Source organism: Sorex araneus, chromosome 10 (assembly GCF_027595985.1).
Source record: "Sorex araneus isolate mSorAra2 chromosome 10, mSorAra2.pri, whole genome shotgun sequence".
NCBI classification, from domain to species: Eukaryota; Metazoa; Chordata; class Mammalia; order Eulipotyphla; family Soricidae; genus Sorex; species Sorex araneus.
In genome coordinates this window covers 10,772,435-10,796,939 of record NC_073311.1, presented here as the reverse complement: position 1 = coordinate 10,796,939, position 24,505 = coordinate 10,772,435, and the positions used below count along the sequence as shown (strand labels likewise).

Sequence of the window (24,505 nt, the reverse complement as noted above, 5' to 3'; positions counted from 1 at the left end):
CTGTGGGGCATGAAATTTGCCTATAAGTGGATCAACATGGAGAGTGTCATGTTGAGTGAAATGAGTCAGAAAGAAAGAGATAGACATAGAAAGATAGCACTTATACGTGGAATATAAAGTAGCAAAATGAGACACTAACACCCAAGAGTAGTAGAGATTAGAACCTTGAGTGCCTTTTCAATAAAGTCTCTTGTTTTGTTGAAATGCAAATATCTTTAGACAATATTTTTTTGTGTTAGACTAGGGCCCACTCTTGGTCTTTGGAAGGATTCCTCCATTAGTAGAACTAACATTGGGTTTATTTCAAAACATAAACCAAAGCCTTATATGAATTCTGACTTGTTAATATACTTGTATTATTTCATGGATTACAAAACATAGTGATTTTAGAAATATTAAAGTGTGAAAAATAGCCATATCATTAAGTCAACTAAGCAGCTAAGACATTTAGGAATGCCCCCCCACCACATGATATCAAAGGTCAGATATAAAATTGCATCACAGAGGATTCCCAATATGCCACTATTCTCTGCATAAGGAATGAGTTCATTTTGCACATTGGATATACAGCAGACTATGAAGTATACTTAACAACTATTTGTTCTGTGAATGTGTGTGGGATGAATTAGATGGCTTTTGCCCATACATATTTTTGTACATGTATATGAAATATTATCATACCATTGTTCATCCATTATTCTTTTTATCTTTTGACCATTTCTCAAAGCTTCTGAAATCTTGAAATTAACTGAATTATTTTTCAGAGTATTGGATATGTATTTTACTATGACATAAACACTTGTATTCTCCCTATAAATTCTATCCTCCTCTCTATATATGTAGATCCCAAAGTGATGATATTCGGAGGTGGGACCTTTGCTAGTGATTTGGTCTCGAAGGTGTACCATGATTAAGGGGATTAGTGCTTCTGTGAAAGATACCCGAGAGATCCTTTGCTCCTTTCCTTTTGTGAGGAAGAGTGAGAGGTTAGTATCTGCAACTTGGAAGAGAGCCCCAATCAGAACATGACCATGCTGTTGTGCTTATCTTGAGCTTCTCTGCCTCCAGAACCACGAGAAACTAAATACTGTGCTATAAGTAACCAAGTCTGTTTATTTTGATTAATCACTCAAATGAACTAATTTAAAAAATAATGCAAAAGCTGCTATATCCAGAGCATTTCAGTAGTTTTTGTTGCTTGAAACACTCTATTTATATTACTGGGGTTTTTTTTGGCTTAGGAAAACCATCTAAAGTAGATATAATTATATCCTATTTTAATGATGACCAAACTGTAACTTACAAATTATGAGTATGAGTAATTTTCCTAAGACCATAAAACTAGTGAGTAGTGGATGAGTTTCAGCACTAAATTTCTTTGAAATTATCAGAAATTTTCATACAGTTTTATACAAGAAATTTGTGAAAGTAATAATAAACGCACATTAGTGATTAGGGAACAATCTTCTAGACACTCCTAGTACACTGCAGACTTATTCTAATGTCTCTTGCATTATATAGGCCACTTTTGGAACATCCCTTTAGAACTGTTTTTGAGGCCCATATTCTGAGTATTCTTTACATAGATCTCTATTAAGTGTTTAAAATCAGAATTGGATTGTTTAAAGGTTCCCCATGAGACAGATCCGCTGACAAAAGTGTAGAATGACTGATCAATGGCAGACCTAGATTACAGTGATAAGAAATAACCACATTTCTCTTGAGTTGACTATATACCAAAGCAGAGGCGATAGCATTGTGGATGTTCTATTATGATGTAAGTGTTTCTGTATTTGGTTATTCCTGGTCATTTCCCAATAGTGCCAAGGTGCCTCTTTGACATGGAACACTGCTCTTCCCACTGTTACCACACCTGCAGCTTCTCTAGCCTCTGGGTGAGAAGAAAGTCCCTTTTAAAAATCCTATCCATTTCCCCTTATAGCACTAAAGGTGGAAAACTGAACTAGGACTTTGATTCTTAACAATTTTTTGTCTTTCCACAGTTTGCCTCATCAGACTAGGTGGCAGACTGAAGTTGTAAGTTGCTGCTTGAACTGCCTCAACTGGGAAGTGATTAAAAACAGAGTTACTGGGGTATTTTGTGAGTCCTATCTATTCTTTCCGAGTCAATAGTGGTCTTTCCTTTTCCTTTTCATACTCATGTACTCCTTGGGTTTGAGAAATGATTTTTTTTTGACAGTCTAGTTACTTCTTTTTCATGTTGCAAGGCAAGAACACACCAGCTGGGGAATTTTCCTGCTTAAGGAGGCATCCTTGGGATATGTATCATTTCCCTTGCGTCATGATGGTTTGGATGGTGGTAAGACATTTATAGAAACGTAACTACTCAAAGTTTAAAGCAAACACAACCTACTTTGGCTTAACTAATCGACACTAACAATTTGAGTTGCATGCTAATTGTATTGATTCACATAAGGATTCCAAATTAAACACTCAAGTCAGCATAAGGCTCCTGAAAATATTTTGTATCCCTTTAATGTCATGCTTCTGTTAGATTTACTTTTGTTTACATTTATTGCATACTCTTATTGTATTAGTATGGTATCTACTTGCAAGCTTTAGGGGGAGAGAAAAGCAATTTAGTTCCAATTGTCCTATATTCACTGATTTAGAATGTTTATGTTAATTACATGCCCACTGAAGGTTGTTTTTGCTTTTTTTTTTTTTTTTTTGCTGTTTGGGTCACACCTGGCGATGCACAGGGGTTACTCCTGGTATTGCACTCAGAAATTACTCCTGGTGGTGCTCAGGGGACTATATGGGATGCTGGGAATTAAACCCGGGTTGGCCGCGTGCAAGGCAAATGCCCTACCCGCTGTGCTACCGCTCCAGCCCCCAACCACTGAAGGTACTTGAACTTCTGAGCCCTGGTGTTTACACTCCATCACTGTAGCACTGTCCTTCCATTGTTCATCGATTTGCTCGAGCGGACACCAGTAATCTTTTCATTGTGAGACTTGTTGTTACTGATTTTGGCATATTGAATATGCCTCGGGTAGCTTGCCAAGCTCTGCCATGAGGGCGGGATACTTTCGGTAGCTTGTTGGGCTCTCTGAGAGGGATGGTGGAATCAAACCTGGGTCGGTTGTGTGCAAGGTAAATGCCCTACCCACTGTGCTATCGTTCCAGTCCTACACTCCATCAAAATTTTATTTATTTATTTTTTTTTAATAAGTGAATCACCGTGGGGGTACAGTTACAGATTTATACATTTTTGTGCTCATGTTTCCCTCATACAAAGTTCGAGAATCCATCAAAATTTTTTCATTCTATTTAAAATTTTTTTTTAGATTTTGCGTTTTGGACACACTCAGTGGTGCTCAGGGTTTACTCCTGTCTCTATACTCAGGTATCACTCCTGGAGATGATCAAGGGACTATCTGGGTTGCCAGGGATTGAACTGGGATTGACCATGCTCAAGGCGAATGCCCTACCCACTAAACTATTTCATTGGTTCTTCACACTTTTATTTTTCCCAAATCAACTTTGAATAGTAGAATAAAACAAAACACATGATATTTAATATTCTAGTCCAATACCCTTTAAACTACTTCCAGATAAAAACAATTCTCCTTTTCTTGAATTATATATTTTTATGAACCTTTACACTCCTGTTCACTGGATTCTGTTGTAGCTCTTTGTAAATTGTTCTCATCTCATTTCCTAGGGTCTTATTTACCAGCGGAACTGCTCAGGTGAAAATGAAGTGTGAGATTTTCAAAGAAGTTCACTTAGATCTTAAATCCTGACTTACAACTAATTATGGATTCCAGCAATTGGTAATGGGACTTCTACCCAATATGAGCCATCACATAATCATTGCCATGGGAAGAACTGTGACACAATTGAGGACTGGAGTGAGTACAGCAACAACCTTTAAGGTGTTAAAGTCCTAATATCATTCTTTGTTTTTTTTCAGTTGATGGTATCTTTATTGAATAATAATGATGACATTTTTGACAATTCTGCACAAGGTATTTTTCCATAGATGTTAACAAGAAATCTCTAGATCCAATCTGTTCTTTATTTTATTTATTTATTTATTTATTTTTTAATAAAAATTTTATTTTATTAAATCACCATGTGGAGGATTACAATGTTTTCAGGCTTAAGTCTCAGTTATACAATGCTGAAACAACCATCCACTCAACCAGTGCCCAATGCTGAAACAACCATCCCTTCACCAGTGCCCATATACCACCACCAAAAAAAAAAAAACCCACACAGTAGACCTCCCATCCCGTCTCCCCACCCCCCGCCTTGTAACTGATAAGTTTCACATTACTTTCTGTTTACTTTGTTTATATTCAATATTTCAACACACACCTCACTATTATTGTTAGGAGTGCCCCACTAGAGTCAGACCTATTGTGAAGAAAAATGAGGTCATTTTGGATTTCTGTACTTTAACAACTAAGTCCAGGGAGATTTCTTCCAGATATTGGATCATTACAAGGTTGAAAACCCCATCAGTAGTCGTCATAATATGGCGGTCACCACGCCCTTCATCCCTGGAGAGAAAGAGGAGAGAGAGAGAGAGAGAGAGAGAGAGAGAGAGAAAGAGAGAGGGAGAGAGAAAGAGAGAGGAGAGAGAGAGGAGAGAGAGAGAGAGGAGAGAGAGAGGGGAGAGAGAGAGAGACAGAGAGAGAGAGAGAGAGAGAGAGAGAGAGAGAGAGAGAGAGAGAGAGAGAGAGGTACCTTTCCCCTCCTGGGCGGGCACGGGGTCGCGGCTTAGTTCTCAGGCTGGAGACATTCTGCGAGGAGTTGCCCATGCCAAAAGAGGTTTTGCTGGGTCTGGATTCACGCTCGTGCAGCTGCGGAGGGGCCGTACATGCGTGCAGCTCCCGGGATCACATCTCGGCGGCCCCTAATATCATTCTTTGTATAGGTAGAATTTTGCTAAACATTTAACAATGGAATGTGTAAAATAGTAGCAGTTCATGATACAGGAAAGGGAGTATTTATTAAATGAATACTGTATGAGCATCTTTACATGAAGCACCACGAAATGTGTTGAGTGTTGAGTAGTCAAAGATGAAAATATAGGGCAAGTTCATTTTCCTTTAGAAATTCACACTTTCTTGGAAATCTAATAATAGGATGAGAGGTCTGAAGTGTCAACTTGGAAAATGATGACAGAAAACTAATGAAGCTGTAGACCTTTATTCCACTGTTCACTGTATCACCATCATCCCGTTGCTCATCGATTTGCTCGAGCGGGCACCAGTAACGTCTCTAAGTGAGATTTGTTGTTACTGTTTTTTGAATATCAAATATGCCACGGGTAGCTTGCCAGGCTCTGCTGTGTAGGCAAGAGACGCTTGGTAGCTTGCTGGGCTCTCCAGAGAGGGGCGGAGGGATTGAACCTGGGATAGCCACATGCGAGGCAAATGCTCTACCCACTGTGCTATCGCTCCAGTCCATTGCTCACTTCTCAATAAATATTGAATGGGTTGAAGGAATTACAATTTCTGAGTTGAGAAAGTTCTTGAGAACAATTGAAATTTTTTTTCATGGGTCTTGATACAATTTCAGGCCCAAAGCTCTGAAGGCTGGAGGAGCCAGTGAGGCGCTTGTGGCTGGAGAAGACTTTGGCAAGGGATAAATGTCAAATTCATATCTGATCAAAAGTAGGTTTCACTACTTTTCAGTTACATTTTTCTGGGCTCCTTAGTAGAGGATATTTTTTAATCCATATGGCAGTTAAAAAATAATAGTCCATGGACATCAATCTCTTATTTGCATGTCATGACATTTGAATGATAAAATCTGTTATGATATGCAACTGGCTAGGGGAAGTGGCTGGGGAATGGGCTCTAATGTTCCTGTAAACTTGAGCTTTAACCTAATGACACAGATGGTATGGTTAACATTTTTTTTTTTATCATAAAGCAAGCTCAAAATATAGAACAGCCAGAATGATCTCCCTCTATATAAAGTGTAAGATAGCTTTGATAGCATCTCATTGGAGAGGCGGCGTTGAAGGTTAAAGTAAGTAGGTTATCCTCTCATCTAAGCAACTCATCAAGTAATTGTCTGCTTTGAGTGAGGAGCCAGCCTGGGGTGGAGGGAGATGAGGGTTCATTGCATTTTGAGGTCTGGGTTGCTGTTAGTCATTTTGTCTTTTGCCATTGCCACGCACAAGCGATCTTCCTTTGCCAAAACTTGTCACCCAAAGGGAACACTATCCAAAGCTGTTGATTTGCTCTATATCAAGGCAGCCTGGCTCAAAGCAACAATTCCAGTAAGTACAAGTTTCTGCTTAGAATGCTCAGAACAGGCATTTGTAGTTCTGTATAGAACAAGCTTATTTTTCTTCATTTTATTGTAGGAGGACCGCATTAAAAAGATACGATTATTAAAAAAGAAAACTAAAAAGCTATTTTTGGTAAGCCAGAGGGTTTTTTCTTTCTCTTCATATTTCTACTTGTTGGTTGTTTCTGTTTTCCTGTATTTAAATTTTTCCAGATGGGCATTAAATAATAACCGGGAGGATGCTTCTTTCAGTGACATTTTATGAAAGTTATTTATGGTCTTCCTGCAATTTATTATATTTTATTTATAGAAAAATTGTGTATTCCAAGAGCAACTTCTATCCTTCTTCATGGAAGATGTTTTTGGTAAACGTCAGTTACAAGTTTATGAAGAAATACACTTTGTGGAAGATTTTCACAGCTTGAGGCAGAGATTGAGCCATTGTGTAAGTAAGCACAGCAATCCTAAGAGTTTGATCTCATAAAATTTTCTAGAAAACAGAATGTTTATACGTGAAAGTGAGAATAGAGATTTCTGATAGCTTGCTTTTAATCCAAAAAGGAAGTGTATTACCAGGGAAAGAGATCAAAGAAGTATTTATAACTGTTAATGTCACTATTTAGTATTTTCTAAGGAATGTCATGTATGCATTGAAGAGAATTAAAATAATATGGAGTACTTTCTTTTTTAGGCCACACTCAGGTGGTACTTAGGACTCAATCCTGGATTTGCATTGGGATCAATCTTGGCAGGGTTCTGAGAACCATATGGGGTACCAGGGATTCTACCTGGATTGGCTGTGTTAAGAAAAGCACCCAACACTTAAAAAATTTAATTTTAATCCTTCTAAAAATATAATTCCCAAGTAATTCATTCTTGCATTTATCAAGTATTTAAGCACCAACAAGTGCTAAAGTGCTAATTACTTTTTAGACTGCTGTTTTCTCTCCTTCCTTCCTTCCTTCCTTCCTTCCTTCCTTCCTTCCTTCCTTCCTTCCTTCCTTCCTTCCTTCCTTCCTTCCTTTCTTCCTTCCTTCCTTCCTTCCTTCCTTCCTTCCTTCCTTCCTTCCTTCCTTCCTTCCTTCCTTCCTTCCTTCCTTCCTTCCTTCCTTCCTTCCTCCCTTCTTTTCTTGCTTCCTTCCTTGCTTCCTTCTTTTCTTCTTTCCTTCTCTTCTCATTCCTCTATTTTCTTTATTTTTCATGTTCATAAAAGTATTTTTTAAAAAACTCAAATATTTCTAATTATACCTTTTAAAAGCATAATCTTAGAGAAACATCACCTGAAATATGTGGGGTCAGCTTTACACTCTGGAGAAATCTTTGTTCTCTCTTGAACACGTATCTCTCTTTTTCTCTTCTCACACTTCCCTAAATTTCTTTCAACTAAAACCTGTTTTGTTTCACTAAAAAAGTGGGATATGTTATTTGGTGCTGCAGTTTTGTCTGTCACCAAAAGCAATGAGGAATTAATTAATAAGGTAAAAGTGACTATATTTTTTAAAAAGAAATTTGTTTTTTTGTTGGGGGTCAAATCCAGTGATGCTCAGAGTTACTCCTGGTTCTTGGGCTCAGAAATCACTCATAGCAGAACTTGGGGATTGAACCTGGATGGGACATACATAATACAAGTGCCCTATATTCTGTACTATCTCTTCAGTGGAACATATTTCTCAATTTTTTAAAATTGTAGTTTAGGTTATATGATTACATTATTGCCAAAGTTTATGGTATTGATATACAAAGTTGCTGCACTCAGCCATCACTAATTTGCCCGTATTCCTTCACTGTCCATATGTCACCTCTAGTCTAGTCATATTTTCTCCCATCTCTTTCTCTAAGGTTTGGTAATAAGTATTACCAGGGTCAAGAATTTGTCATTCTTCCATATTCTCTTTTCTCTTGTTTCGTCCTACGTATTACACAGGTGAGTGAGATCATTTGGTATTTGTCCTCCTCTGACATAGCATAATACCTTTCAGTTGCATCCACATTGCAGCAAATGGCCTGATTTCACTTTTGTTTATATTATAGCTGCATAGCATTTTATCTATATCTATGTCTCTATGGTGATATGTGAGGGTTAAATTGCAATTTTTGCTCTGCTCTCCCTGTACTTCTTTTGGTATGTTTTGGGGCCATGTCAGCATTGTTCAGGGCTTATTTCTGGCTTTGTGCAGGGATCACTTCTGGCTCTGTGCGGATCATTTCTGGAGGGCTTAGAGGAACAGCTGGGGTGTGGGACATTGAACCCTGATCAGTCAGCTATGTGCACAGGAAATGCCCTACCCATTATGCTGTTGCTTGGGCCCCCTCTTCTGTACTTCTTGAGAAATAAATGTCTTATCTTGATGTTTTGTTGTAGTGGTAGAAAAATTTGAAACATAAGCAGGTAGCTAGAGGCAGAAACTCTGAGTGACCCATTCTGGGAACTGGACAAAGATGAATGAGTAATAAATCACAAAGCTGACCAGAGAAGAACAGGGGAGCCAGATCAACCTGGTTACCTAGGCAAGTAGTGGGGGGGCACAGAAACAATTAGTATCATCAGTGTATGTCAATATAGAACTTAAAAGAAAAAGTATCCATCACCAAGATGCCCAGAAACAGGGGCCCTTCTAAGTTTCATATTATGCCTTTCCTGACTCAATCTATGTCAAAGTATTATCATAAAGACATCAGCTGAGAAAATCCATTCTTTTGCTCTTCTGCCATTTGTCTCACAAATGTGCTATATTGCCAGGAATCTTCCTCTATAAAGTGGATTGTTTCTCTGCTTGGGCTGCAGTTTCAGGTGATTGTTTAATTATGGTCCATGGAAGTAAAATAATGAACTAAATCTCTTTGTGTTTCTGCCTAAGATGGTCTCAGTGTGATTGATTAGGTAAATGGCATTACAATAATTTTTTTAATCAAAAATAAAAAATAAATTTATATACAAAAATATCCTTATCTGTCATGTACCTTTTGGTTGTTTCCATATCCTAGCAATTGTACTAAGTACTGCAATGAATATAGATGGCATAGAAATTTTTGAATTAATACTTAAGTGTTTTGCGGGTAGCTGAATGAAGTGGAATTGCTAGATCATATGGAAGTTCTGTTCTTACTTAAATGAGAAATTTCCAAACTATTTTCCATAGAAGCTGAAGCAAACAACATCCCACCAACTGTGGATAAGGATAAGAGAGATCACATTTCTATAAAAACATCACTGTATCACTGTCATCCCGTTGCTCATCGATTTACTCGAGCGAGCACCAGTAACATCTCCATTGAGAGACTTGTTGTTACTATACACCACAGGTAGCTTGCCAGGCTCTCCAAGAGGGACAGAGGAATTGAACCTGGGTCAGCCATGTGCAAGGCAAAGCCCCTATAAACACATGCCCAAAACAAAGACAGTCCAGTGCAATATTAGTTTAATTGCTTCTGTGATTCAGGTCAAATCTTTTTTTTCATGGCCGTGTTTAGATTTAGTCTACTACTCCAGTTTCCTGAAGTTGGGTAGAAAGGTGAGGTAGTGATAGTTATGGCAGACCAGGTGTGCTACTCATGGTCCTGGAGATTTAACTGCTGGGCAGTTAGACTTGAATTTCTATTGTATTAAACTTAGATGTATTTATATTACGTTCTATTAAATTACTCTAGCTCCAGTTACAGGTCATGGTACAGGGCTCCTTATTGAGGACAGCCCTTTAGTTAGATACAAAAATTAGCAAGTTCGACTACTTCTATTTTTTTTGGTTGATTTCTGTTTAAGTTGTGTCCTTTGGGACTCCAGTTTCACATCTTTTCCCTATTGAAATGCCATTCATAAAAGTTACAAACTGCAAACTGCAAAATTACAAAGAGAACATTCTGAAATAGTTTCTTTCTTTGAAATAATAAAAATAGCATTGTTGGGGCTGGAGAGATAGCACAGCGGGTAGGGCGTTTGCCTTGCACGTGGCCGACCCGGGTTCAAATCCCAGCATCCCATATGGTCCCCTGAGCACGGCCAGGGGTAATTCCTGAGTGCAGAACCAGGAGTAACCCCTGTGCATCGCCAGGTGTGACCCAAAAAAGCAAAAAAAAAAAATAGCATTGTTTATTATATTTAGTTGATTGTATACCTGACTTATAGGATCACTGGTATGGCTTCCTAAACTTTAGTTGAAGGACTGAACAACTTAATATTTTATTTGTCATCATCTGATTAGATTATTATCACTTCAACTAAGAGAGATTCTTGGTTTGTTTGTTTGTCACCATCAAGAGAGTGAAGTTACTAAGTTACTATAGACTAAGGTGGAGTTATCCAAAGAAACAGAAGAACTGTTCTCACTGTTCCCATTAAATAAATGGAGGATATGGATTCTGTGTAGTATCTAATATATGCATTGAAAAAAAATGATCTTTCATGCTCCTTTTCGCTAGAATCCTTAGCTTCTCTGTGTAAGTGCCTTCTGTTGAATCAGCCATCCATTTAACTAAGTGCTATTCTAAATCAAGCGTGTAAATGATTGTGAGTCACTACAAACCTTTGTTTGAAACACTGTAGAGTATCTGGACACTGGGCACCCTCAAATTGATTTGGTTTCCTTGGTTCAAACAGCCAGAGAACATGTAATGCTAGTTATAGCCCAACTGAACAATATTCTAGGTGTTAAACTCTAAAAAACATGCAACTATCTAGGAACTCTGTTTTTCTTAGATTTGTTTTTGGAGACTTTGCCCCCTCCTTACTTCATGGATCAATAGTGATTCTAAGACTTAACTGGTTTAGAATTCTTTAGCTGGGGGTGCTTTTCGGTTGGAGGCGTTTCTACTAAAGTGGCTGGCTCCCCCTGATGGCCAAACACGAGCACACCACCCCGTTCTCCCCTAGCGTCTTCTGTTGGGGCCCAGCCCTTCCTATGTCCATCCTCCACCTCAAGGCATTACTGTTATCCTCAGTTATTTTGCTTCACAAACTGTGGCACCCATATCATGAAGCAAATCAACACATAGGTTTCACACACACATATACGCACTCACACACCTATTCATGCGCACACTCACACACTCATACCTGCACACACATGCACAAATTTTCACACACACATGCACACATATCCACAAACTCACACATTTTCATACATGCACACGCACAAACAAACATTCACACATTCGTGCATGCACACACACTCATGTGAAATCTTTTGTGAAACCTGGTTTTTAGTAGGACGGACTCATTATGCCAAACTTTAGAAAGGCTCCTTGTCTGTGTGGTAATTCATTTGGCCAATCACAATGTTATATTTTTGGCAACTGCTGGTATCTGCTTAATATAAATCTACTGAGCATCTGCTCTATTCAATCCTAAATTAGTACTTGACTTTGGTTCAGCAATAAAGAAGTTTCATAGTCTCAAGAAGGCAACAATTATTTAACTGTTTTTTTTTTAACAAAAGTGGACACTAAATGCAGTCAAAATATAAACAGTAAACATATAGAAATAGTTGCTTTCGCTGTATTTTCCATGTTGTCCTTGAGATTGGGCTGTTGTGAGAAACAATAAGTAAAACCTTGTACTTCAGTATGTGTGATGTTTGTGAGTTTGTTGTATGTGTGTATGAGCATGTATATGTATGTCTATGTACATGTAGTATGTGTTTGTGTATGGGTGGATGTGCATTCACATTCATATGCATGCATGTGAATGTGAGTTTGCGCATATACGTGTATGAAAGAGTGTAAGTTTTTGCATGTATGTGTGGTCATTTGTTAGTTAAATGCTGTCCGAGTTCTAAAGAGTTGTCTTAAAGTATTTTGGCATATCTTCTAGCTGCTTAATGTGTATACTTGGAATTTAAATTTGAATTTTTGCCTACATTGGTGTCTGCTCTTCTAAAAATACTGAGAGAGAAAGAGAGAGAAGTAGGAAAGGAGAGGGAGAGAAAGAGGGATACAATTTACCCATAGTTTCTTTATATAAAGACTTGACAATTATTTTCTTGTGTCTTAAGACACTATTAGGGGCTGATGAAATAGTATAGGGGTTTAGGCATATATCTTGAACCTCTGGTTCCTTGGGCCCTTTCAATCACTGGTTGGCTGAGGATCACTAGGAGGGCCCTTGACCTCCTGAGCACTGCTTAGGAAAGCTCCCTCACCCACTCAGCCCCCTCCCCCAATTTACTCAGCTAAAGATGCAAGGATATTTTGTGATAGTAACTTTTATATAAAAAACTGCCTTATAACTTGTGATAATAATTTTTATATGTCATAGCTTGCCTTATTCTACCAAGTAAGAGGTGGACTCAAAGTGAATTTGTTGTTTATATGTAATGAACTAGTGGATTTTTTCACTTACTAAGAGAAATGTACCAAATTCCTCCTTTAATTGTTTACAGTAAATTTCTTTAGCATTATTAGGAAAATTTACTTGGGCAAACATTACTATTTCAGTGATGGGAAACTGATGTGCTAATGGCAAAATCTCATTATTGAGGGTCATACACATATTTGGGGTATATCTGAATTATTCCTGGAGGGGGTTGTATTATTTCAACAGAGAAAATTAATTTTTAAAAGCAAATTCTAGGACAAACAGGAATTAGTAGATCACAAGCTGTCAACCGGAGATGATCGGTGTCTCTTTCTTATTTTGCAATTCATATGGAACTTTAAGAGTACTGGAAATAGCTAAAGTTACAACTCCTTTGATGTTAATATTACCAATTGACCATTGACCATTTCTGACCTTTAAATTTCTTTCCTCAAAACTCAGACACAAAACTAAAAATGTCCTTATCAAGCAAATAGTCTTGTTTTGACCTTTTAAAAATTTTTTATAGGTAACATCTTATGGAAGAGAAAATGATTCTTCACATTTTGAGGGCTTATGGATTTATGGTTTATGGGTAGTTACATGACTGCACCCAAATTTTCTTTCTTCCTCATAGAAATTCATGCATCTGCTCTAAGGCAATTTGCTAAGATGTCAGTTGAGTAATGACCAACTTTTTGAATCCGTTATCATCATTAACATTTATTCTCACTTATTTGGTTCTGTTAACTACCTTTAGTTTTATATTTAAATATATATTGTATTTATATAATAATAAAAGTTACTATTATTTTCAATTTTGGTGCCACAACTGGTGGTGCTTAGGGTTTATTCCTGGCTTTGAGTTTAGGGATCACTCCTGGCAGTGTTTTGGGAACCATGTGGGGTGCTGGGGGTTGAACTTATTTATTCTTATTTATGAATAGGAAGAAGAGAAGTATAATTTAACATTTTCTGTTATGATAATTGAAAGATTTCTCAATAACGTGTGATTTATGATCAAGGCCACAATTCTTCTATGCTGTTAGCAGATTAGGAAAGTGTCACAACCTTCTGTGAGCCCGGTATAGTGAATAGAATATTTTTTTAAGCAGTGTACTCAGGGGTTGGGCCTGATCTATACAAAGCAGATATATTCATGATTCTAATCAATACATAATTTCTTCTTATATGTGTTTTATTCTCATGAATACCAAGGGATCTGAGACCCAAAAAGGTCGAGTTTTCTTAAAATGGTGTGATAAAGACAAAATGAAAACCCAACCAATGCAAATGAAATAGTTTGGGCTATTTCTGTCTTCACCAGTTCTGATGATTGGCTTTGGTTTTAAGAAAGGCAGGTGTGATCTCGTTTTGCTTTCTAGAGTTTATGTTTTAAGAATATAAGCCAAAGAGTTCTGCAATCATAAAAGAAGGCATGTATCATGAGCTGGGGGAGAAGGCAGCTGAAATAGAGAAGGGATCACTAAGTCAATGATGGTTGGAGGGATCTATTGGGATGGGAGATGTGTAGATAAAAGACCAAATATTATAGCCTCTCAGTATCTGTTTTTCAAACCATAATGCCCAAAAGTAAAGAGAGAGTATGAGAGAAATTGTATGCCATCGAGGCAGGGGGAGAGGTGGGATGGGGAAGGGATACTGGGAACATTGGTGGTGGAGAATGTGCACTGATGGAGGATGGGTGTTCGATCATTTTATGACTGAAACTCAAACATGAAAGCTTTTTAAGCATTGCTCACAGTTATTCAATAGAAAGTAATAATAAATAAATAAAAGATGACAAGTAATGGGAACTGAGTTTTCTGTCTGATGAAGTCACTTTGGAAGCCCATAGGAGGAAAAGTTCATCCTATCTGTTCTAGGACTTGGGTGCATTGGAGAAGAGGCTCAAAATTGAAAAGAGGTGATACTTGAGTACAATCTCCCAGGGGAAACTGGGGAAAAATGATAAGGAAAGAAACTTGAATAAAAAGGTGGAAAAAAAACAACATGCCCATATTTAGGAAGCTGCAAATAATTGGGTTCATTATTTAATGTTATTACAGAATGGTGATTTTAAAATTCTATTATACTTTTTTGTTTCTAATTGTGAATATTATACAAACAGAATATATCCTTCACTAAATAGTTGCCAATAATGATAAATTTAACATCTAAGAAAGATAGGATTAATATTTAATTTTTTCCTTTATTAACTAATTTTTAATTTATGGGGTTAATTTTTTTGTGTATTTAAGATGACCCAAATTCTTGTTGGTTTTTGTTTTTAGTTTCATTGTTAACTCATGGATTTTTTTTTTAGAAAGAAAATTTTATTTATTTTATTTTATTTTATTTTGTTTCTTGGGGCACACCCGATAATGCACAGGGGTTACTCCTGGCTCTGCACTCAGGAATTACCCTTAGTGGTGCTCAGGGGACCATATGGGATGCTGGGATTTGAATCTGGGTTGGCTGCATGCAAGGCAAATGCCCTACCCGCTGTGCTATCGCTCCAGCCCCCAACTCATGGATTTTTGAATAAAATTTATTTATTTATTTATTTATTGAATCACCATGGAAAGTTACAGAGTTTTCATCTAAGTCTCCATTATACAATGCTCAACACCCATCCCATCACCAGTGCACATTTTCCACCACCAGGAGCCCTGGTATACCTCCCCCCAACCTCCACCCCCACCCCCAGTCTCACCCCCCGGCCTGTGTAGCTGATAGTTTTCACTTTACCTTGATTACCTTCAATATTTCAACAAAAAACTCACTATTATTGTTTGGAGTTTCCCCCCAAAGTCAGACCTGCTAAAAAGGAACCATTTCACATTGCTGACAATTAAGAGATATTAGGTTTTGGATTTCTGTATAAAGTCCAGGGAAAATTCTGCCAGAAATTGCATCACTGCAAGCTTTTACTTCCCTTTTGTGTGGAGCTCATAAGATGGAAAACCCGAGAGAGAGAAACCCTCCGCCCCTGGTGCCGCATGGGGCAGTGGCTCAGTTCACAGTCTAGAGGCATTTCTGCGAGCTGCTGGTGTCCAAAGTAGTTTAGTTGGCCTCTGGGGTCATGCTTGTGCAGCAGCGGAAAAGAAATAAAATTTATTTTTGAAAATTTTTCCCCCTTCTCACCCAGCTCATTTCAAGGACTTATTACATCCTCTTTCTGTGCTTAGGAATCACTCGGGGAGGTGCATAAGGGACCAAATGTGATTCCCAGGATCAAGCCCATGTGCAAGGCAACCACTTTAAATATCTATATTATATCCCTGGCTGCTTAAAAATCTTTCTAATTTTAAAAGTTACCTGCCCTTTGAAGTTTAAGCACAAGTCCACTAAGACTGGCATCTTTGTAGTCACTCTTTAGAAACAGCACTATAATAACTCTCTTAATATCCAGAACTCAGGTTTAGAATCTCAGTGCTTTTGTATCTGAGTGTAATTTCATTGTTTCTGCCAACATTCTTGGCATTTTGTCAGAATATAATAAACAGGGTTTTTAATTAGTTGTAACTCAGATGGTATAATTAAATTGCTCAAAAACTGCTATCTATGGGCCAGAGAAATACTTCAGTGGGTTGAGGGTAATCTTTGCATGTAGGTGACCAGATTTTGTAGCTGGCATTCCATAGTTCACCAAAGAATGCCAGGAAGCAACCTGAGTACTGGATTGGAATAACTCCTGGGCATTGCCAGGTATGTCCTTATCCGCTGCAAAAGAAAATAGGTTTGGGGACCTAAGATATTTACTTTTATGATTTTTTCTAATTTGGAAAACTTATTAATGTATATGTAAGAAGAAATTTTAGAGCTTTATAGAATACACACAAAGTTAGGAGGAAATTTAATACTTGTTTAGTTGAATTCATAGAATAATTTGCCTAATTGCAGTTGTCAAAGTTGTAACTGAAAAGAATGACATTAGTTCTTAAGATTTCATTATCTAGTTTAATTAATATTTTGAGAGTCTAAATAGTAACTAGTAATTAGAGTTGTACATTTCTTTATATTGATTGTATGTAATTAATTTTAAAGTTCAATAAATTTTGGAAAATAGGACATTTGTGTTTCCATTTTATGTAGCATGCTTGATAAGTAATTTGTAGAATTAATTAAAAGTAACATCAGTTTGTAAAGCATTGCCAATAATTTATCCTCATAATTTCAATTTTTTTAAGTTGCAAGTGAAACTGATAAAACCAGTGTTAGAAGGTGAAATAGGAAGTGAATTCTGTTTTATTCATTTGTTAACTGTAAAGTCCAAAATCTGTTTTGAGCATCAATAATTTCATCTTGTGGTTTTTGGAAAGATTAAATGAAATAATATATCAAAGTACTTAGTATTTAATCACTGTCATCCCGTTGCTCACCAATTTGCTTGAGTGGGCACCAGTAACATCTCCATTGTGAGACTTGTTACTGTTTTTGGCATATCAAATCGCTGGTAGTTTTGGGAACACATAGGACAGATAGTATTTAATAGTTCTGAAAAATCGTTAGTCTTCCTTTTTGCTTCTCATATATAGAACATTAATTTTCTTCCAGTTACATTTTCTCAACAGTTTCCAAAGAAGTTGATTTCTTAAACAGATACTTTTAAAGTGCCTATTCTTATATATATATGTATATATATATACACAAGCATACATTACATACATACATACACATATATACATATATATGTATGTGTATAGGTTATGGTAATATTTAAATTTAAAGGCAAAGAGATAATCCAATACAACTGGTTTTAATTTTGGTAAGTCTATTCTCTGATTGTTACAGAGTTTCTTGCTCACAAATTCTTTCATTGGTTAATGATATATAGCATCGCTGAAAATTATGGAGCACAGCTCTATTTCTGAGTTATAAATTTTCTCCATGTACTTAATTGCTTAGACTCATTCTGATGAATATAATTGTGCTTAGAACTTAGAAAAAACTCAGTAATAGACTAATAAAATATTACCACCCAAGTATAAATTTATATTAAAAGTACTTAAAATTATGTTACTTATATTTAGTTTTTTCTATTATTGGAACATGGAGAATGCTTTGTGAAAGTATAACAGTATTATATGTAAGATTATATACACTGATATAGGTAATATACCATATGATTCTGTTTTGATAATATAGACATAGAATAATGTTTTATAATAACATATTCAATTGGACATTAAATATTAATTATTTTAATTATTTATTTATTATTTATTTGTTTGTTTTAAATTTATGAACAATGGGATTACAGTACTACAGTGACAGTGCTATTTTTTTATTACTGTACTGGATATAGAAACCAGGCCTTCACATACTCATGCAAGGCATATGCTCTACCACTGCGCCATATCCCTGGATCTCATATTTGCGATTTAAAAAAAATTAAAAACAAATAAAATGAAATGTTTTATTATAAATTTGACTTTAATAATAATATAAATTATTAGAGAAATCCTGCTTAATAATCAGGTCACTCCACCAATGCAACCTTTTTGGTTGCAAATGAAGTCATTTTTTCCTTCAGTAATGCTGATTTTCATATTTTCTTCACATCTTATAAAGTTTTCTGATGTCATTAGTTTTATGTTGGTGTCCTAGGTCCAATACTGTTTGCCAAATTTAGATGTAAGTTTTGGCCTATTTGTAAGACAGTTTGCACTTTTTTCTCAAATGCTACTTAAATGCACCTCAGATAATAAGTTGTAAAACCTCACATAATAATTTGAAAGAAGGAAGAATAAGACAACTTTACATCTAGTAACACATAATAAAATTAGTCTAATCCTTTTCTTTTAAACTTTAGGTTACTTTAAAACTTTAAAAATTAAATTTTTTAATTTAATTAGAAATCAATTCATCTATTTCTTTCATTTAATTCCTTAGCTACTATTTTAGGTTTTGGGGGGAACCTCCTAAGTGCTCAGAGGACCTGGCCACAAACCAGCAATTCAACGAATGGCCTAAGGATGCAATGCTGATTGGGCCCTTTGGTGCTGGGAATTTCAAGGATACTCTTGGTAGTGCTTGGGAGCTCCAAGGCCATACTCAGAGGATGGTGGGGACCTTCAGGGCTGTTACCCAGTGATGCTCAGGAGACCACGTGGTAGCCATAATTGAATTTTGTTTTGCCATATGCCAGGAATGTTTCCTTGTTGCTGCAGTATCTCCTGATCCTTCTTTTGTATTTTGTGAGCAAAAAAAAATTTTAGAGACCAAGGTGTTTGTAGGAACTTTCTCAAGTGTTAATGTTAACTGAAAGAACACAATATCTGCCCCTCCACAGACACTCCCCCCCCACATACACAGAGCAGAAAGAGTACTTACTATCCAATTTGAAGCAAAGTAAAATACACAAGATGTCATAAATGGTTCATACTCCTTCAGTGGTTGTGAAAGTTACTTGTTTATAATCGGATATACTATGCTAAAATCCTTATTGTAGAAAGAGTTCAAGGCTGTTCTTTGAGTATAAAGTTAAGCACTTAATTTTCTGAGAGCGTGCCTTTCATTCTGCTTATTTCTTAATCTGTATATTTTATTTCTCAGAATTATTAATGGCTAGAGTTTTCATTTTGTTTGGGCCGGGGGGGGGGGGGGGAGTTCCAGGGATGAGAGCCAAAGTCCCACAAAGATGAGGACTATACTTACCACTGAGTCAGTAATTTTATGGTTTGCTTTAGCTTTCCTAAGCAATGCAGTTTTGTATGGTTTCTCAAATAGATGGATAATGGGGGTTGGAGGGTTAAGGATAGTATTATTTGCACATCCTTCCCCCCACCCCCCACACACACCAAGAATGAAGCTATAATGATTGCTCATGACTACACCCTGCTGCAAACTATTATCAAATAGTTTTGTGAACTCTGAAGTCTTAAGTAATGTTTGCATTTTATTCTTTGATTTATTCACCCAACAAATGTTGAATACTTCATATTTGCTGAATACTCTTCCAGATGTGATTTGAGTTATGGCAGTAAAATCTGTTTGTCTTATTGGGTTTGCAGACATCTTCACAACAGTGAGAAAAAGGATAAAAATCTTTGAGGGTCAGATCGTTATGAAAGCTCATTTATAGTAAATGGAGTTTGAGTCACCCGAATGCACCCCATAAACTAGCATAACTCCGGGGCAACACTGGCACTATCCATTTTTTCCCCTCCAAACTTTATTTTTCTCCCTTTCTACTCTCTTCGCTCTGCTTAGCAGAGCATGGATGAGGTTAGAAGCCTTTCCAGTACTTTATACCCTGCTGTGAAATATATTGCCAACAAATTTCTCTAGGCAAAGAGTATAGTCAACAAAAAATGCTTTGCTGATATTTAACTTCTGAATAGTCTGAAGCTTCTTTAGTCTCACCCTTCTTCAGTATCAAATCTGTATTTTAACAGTCGTGTTAGGTGTTAGCTATCGTGCTACATGACTTCCTAATTTGTAATTGATTCATGTTGCTAAGTGACTTAACAGAGTCCCTGGAAGTAGACCAATGTTGAACTTTCCCCCTCATTATAGGATCTGGGACAATTTCTGTTATGTTCGATAAAGAGTATAAGGATTTCACATAGATTAAAACTTCACATTTAAAAACAATATATATCATTTCTCTGCCTCTGACTAAGATCAAGGGTAAAAATAATATATATGCTACATCCTTTCCATAGCAATGATCTTGGCTGGAAATAGACTGGATCTTTCCACAATTTCTTTTGGTATATCCACTATGAAAAACAAATGAACAAAGGAAATAAATCTCTTTTCTCCTCCTACTTTCCTTCTCCTTTTCCCTGTTTTCCTTCTTTTTCTTCTCCTTCACCTTTTCCTTCTCTTCTCCTTTCCTCTCATTTTATTCTTCTCTTGCATGATAGAGCAGAATTCTTTTTTCTTTCTGGGTCACACCCAGCGATGCTCAGGGGTTATTCCTGGCAGTACTCGGGGGACCAAACGGGTTGCCGGGGATCCAAGCTAACTCCGCCATGTGCAAGGCAAATAAATTCCCTACCCACTGTACCATCGCTTAGGCCCAAGGAGAAATATTTGAACCAATCTCTTCTTGGAATTGGATTTTGAGGTTTTTCCACAAGTGCTTGGCATAATTGAATATTTCTCCAAGTTATTATTTATTTAGAATAAAGCAGCAGTGTAAAATACAAGTTCTAAGGCCAGAATGCTTGAATTTAGCTCTCAGCGCCTTGAATCACTGAGTGAACATAGACAGAATATTCACCTCTATACTTTAGTTTCTAATAGTAAATAGGACTGACAGAATACCTTCATCTGTGAGTTATTCCATAAATGCATGTCACAAAACCCTGCAGATCAATATCTGATACATAAAATTATCAATACAACAACTTGATAGCTTTTGTTTGTAGGCAGGAAAGTTCTCAGACTTTCATCTTCACAGAGGTTGAATCAGGGTAGAGTTCCTAGAACTGCTGGATTTGCCTTCTAATAGTTATCTCCTAATTTGTTTATTTTTTATTGGAACTATTTTATTTTATTTTTTTATGTTTGGGCCACACCTGGCAGTTCTCAGAGCTTATTCCTGGCTCTGCAATCGGGGATCATTCCTAGCGGGCTCAGGGTACCGTATGGGATGGCTGGAATTGAACCCAGACTGTCGGCGTGCAAGGCAAGCGCCTTACCTTCTTGCTGTACTATCACTCCGCTCCGAAACGACTTAACTCACTAACGGCTACTAATCGTTAGAGTCTAGTGAACGGGCTACTAATCGTTAGAGTCTAGTGAACGAGCTGCCACCTGGAATACTCTTTAGGAACGTTTGTGTAACGAATGAATGAATTCTCTCTGACAGTGGCTGCATCTCCCCTGAATTTGTCAATGTTGTTTTGGTTCAAAGGCTCTAGTTTGGGTTGACTTGTCCTTTTCTCTTGAGCTAATTAATTATAACCCCTTGGCTTCCCCTTGTTGTGATGATCAGACATGGCACACATGCCTGGGGTGGTTCTCGCACACTCAGCCACAGTTCTAACACAGTACGGCATTCCTTTAGTGGAGACCTTGCACACATGATACCCGGGACTCGAACACACATTCTGGTCATAGTGCTCTCCACAGGAGTCGCTATTAACGCTCACATTTGCTCACCGGAAGCGGCACTTCCTGACGGTGGTACTCATAAACCTTTCAGTTTTGATGCTTAATCAGTTTTGATGCCTTTAGTTGTGGTGCTTAGCTCTTTGAATGTGTATCTGGCGTTAGTGCTACCCGAAATGCTTGTGGCCCTGTGGCATTGACAGCAGAGTTCCCCAGATTATGCTCCATGTCTGCGGTGGCACTGGCTCTTTTGAGTCTAATGATAAAAGTCTCTTCTCCAGAAGCCTATGTCCTTATGCGGGTCCGAACTGAAGGTGGAGTCCCTGTTTGGGCATAGTGGTGGAACCATCACTACTGCTGGTTCTTGGAACACCAATCAGGGTGTGACTGTCAACCATCTGAGCTATTCTATACTGTTAAGGAAAGGAGCCTGGGAACGAGAGAGACTGACCGGCATGTAGAGTTCTTGCTTTGCACGTAGCCAACCTAAATCAATCCCAGCACCCCTTAGGGTCCACTGAACATAGCCAAATGTGATCCTTGAGCACAGAACCCAGGAGTAATCCCTGAGCACCACTTAGTGTGGCCCAGAAACCGGGCCATGGGGTGGAGGGGCGAGGGGCGGGGAAGAAGCCCGGAAAATGCCTTAATGCTATTCCTTTTCCCTTCTCTTTGTGTTCTTGCTTAAAAGGATGAACCCATTTGTGGGCATTGGCCAGGCTTTATTTTAACAGGTATTATCCTTTAGTTGTTACCATGTAATGCATTTTCATTTTTCATTATTACATATAATAATATATTTTTATTATTGTTATTTTGGTTTCTGGGCCACATCTAGCTGTGCTCAGATTTCACTGTTGGCTCTGGACTTAGGGATCACTCCTGGTAGGCTCTGGGGACTGTCTGGGGTGTTGGGGATTGAACCGGGGTCAAACACCTGCTGTACTATCATTCTTGCCTTATTATTACTATTATTATCATTATCATTATTATCATTATTATTATTTAGTGTACTCTATTGATAATGCTTATTGTTAGGATAGGACCTCCAGGGAGATTCTGAACAAATGATTTAGTTGATTTTACCAAGCTTGGTTTCCCTTTCCACAAACAGGGAAGAATTGACCTATACATATTTGAGTCTATTCTGATATATTCTGGACTGTTACAGTGCTGAAGTTTTATATGTAAAAATAAAGCAGATATCTAGGCATTTTTCACATATTTCTTCATTTCTCATTTCTTTAACTAACCCTATAAAATTCGTGGGAGGCTAGAGAAAGATATTAATCTCCTTTTACTTGACCCTTATAAGATTTGTGTGTTCAGATAGGGTTTGAAAACTCACCTCTACGAGGGAGACAGAGACTCTCCCAGCTTAGCTACATTTGGGCTTTTAAATACACCACTCTATGCCTTCTCCTCATTTAGAAACTAGTGTTAAATTCCTGGTACTTTCTCCTGATGTTTATAATGGAATGTACTGTATAATATTTGTCACAGCCAGATTAATTTCTTTAAAAAATTACTTTTTATGTCTCCCTCATATCCTACACTTGCCACATCTCTTTTGCTCAATTGCTGCTACCTCATTTGATTTCTTTTAGCTTCTGCAATGTGCTGTGTCGTTTCTGCCTCAGCACCTTTGCATACTTTTCCCTCTGCCAAAATTATTGTCTCCTATACACCACCTCCCATTCCCTCTTGATTTTTTTGTACAGCTGATTTCTTAGCACTCTTTAGATCCTCATTTAAATACTTATCTAAATGTATGCTTCGAAAGAGCCTTCCTTGACTACCCAGTCAAGAGTTGATCAGCCCTAAAGCTCCCTGTTCTCAAGTCTTAAATTACATTTCAGAATTTCTCTTTTTGTTTGTTTTCCTCATTCCCCACAAAACTGTAAGATCTGTGATAAAGAACCATGGGGTATTTATTTTCTAGTGTATGTCCATCATGCATCCGTTCAATCAATGTTTGTTGAATGGGCTTGAGTGAGTATGATTAATGCCTCTTCAACAAGATCATCTGTATCTACTCTTGTTTTCTTAGTTTTCCTGTGCTTCATCAACTAGAGAGATGAAACCAATTACCAGGATGAAAAGAAAATTTTATGGGGTAAGGATCCCAAATCCTTGTTTTTTTATACTTTGTTTTTAAAAACATGAAGGAATTATGTTATTATCTCATCTTTCTTTGCAGATTGGAAACAAAGGAATCTACAAGGCTATCAGTGAACTAGATATTCTTCTTTCCTGGATTAAAAAATTCCTGCAAAGTGTTAAGTAGTACAAATGAAAAAACACAGTGATTTGATTACTATTTTAAAATTTATGTGAGTCACCAGAAATAAATTTATAGGAGTGTATTTCCTTTTTAAAAGTTTTCATGTAGTAATGATAACAAGTAACATGCCTTAGAATAGCCTAAGAGGTTTAATATAATAATTTTTTATAAAAAAGAAAATTATCATTAATATATACATTTCCTGTATTTTTAAATAATTGAGTCTTAAATGTGTTTTATTGTTCTCAAATATATTGTGTACATTTTATTTAAAAGTATATGAGCAGAATTATCTCTTGCAGTATTTGTCTTTCTCTCTCTCTGTGTATAAACTGACAGATTTGGGGGTATGATTTCATGCCAGGTAGACTAAAAAAGATTGTATTCATTATATATGATTATTTTCTTCTTAAGATTTTTATGATTATTAATTATAAGCAGTGTGAACTCAGCTCCTAAAAGATAAGATAGTAAGCTGTGGTTCTTTCTCTGGGATGTCTTTCCCATGCCAGCATGATAGAATTTCAGTGAATGCAATAATTAAAAGTCAGATCAAATAAAATAGAACATACATGAAACCTAACTAG

The 24,505-nt window shown here is 37.0% G+C and overlaps 1 protein-coding gene across 1 annotated transcript; it reads left to right on the top strand.

Moving 5' to 3' along the window:
- Positions 1-6,094: 6,094 nt before the first annotated feature.
- Positions 6,095-23,921, top strand: IL26 (interleukin 26). Its single transcript, XM_004602801.2, has 5 exons — positions 6,095-6,265; positions 6,353-6,409; positions 6,587-6,721; positions 23,685-23,750; positions 23,835-23,921. The coding sequence occupies exons 1-5, from the start codon at positions 6,095-6,097 to the stop codon at positions 23,919-23,921; spliced, it is 516 nt and encodes a 171-aa protein (XP_004602858.2).
- The last annotated feature ends 584 nt before the right edge of the window (positions 23,922-24,505 follow it).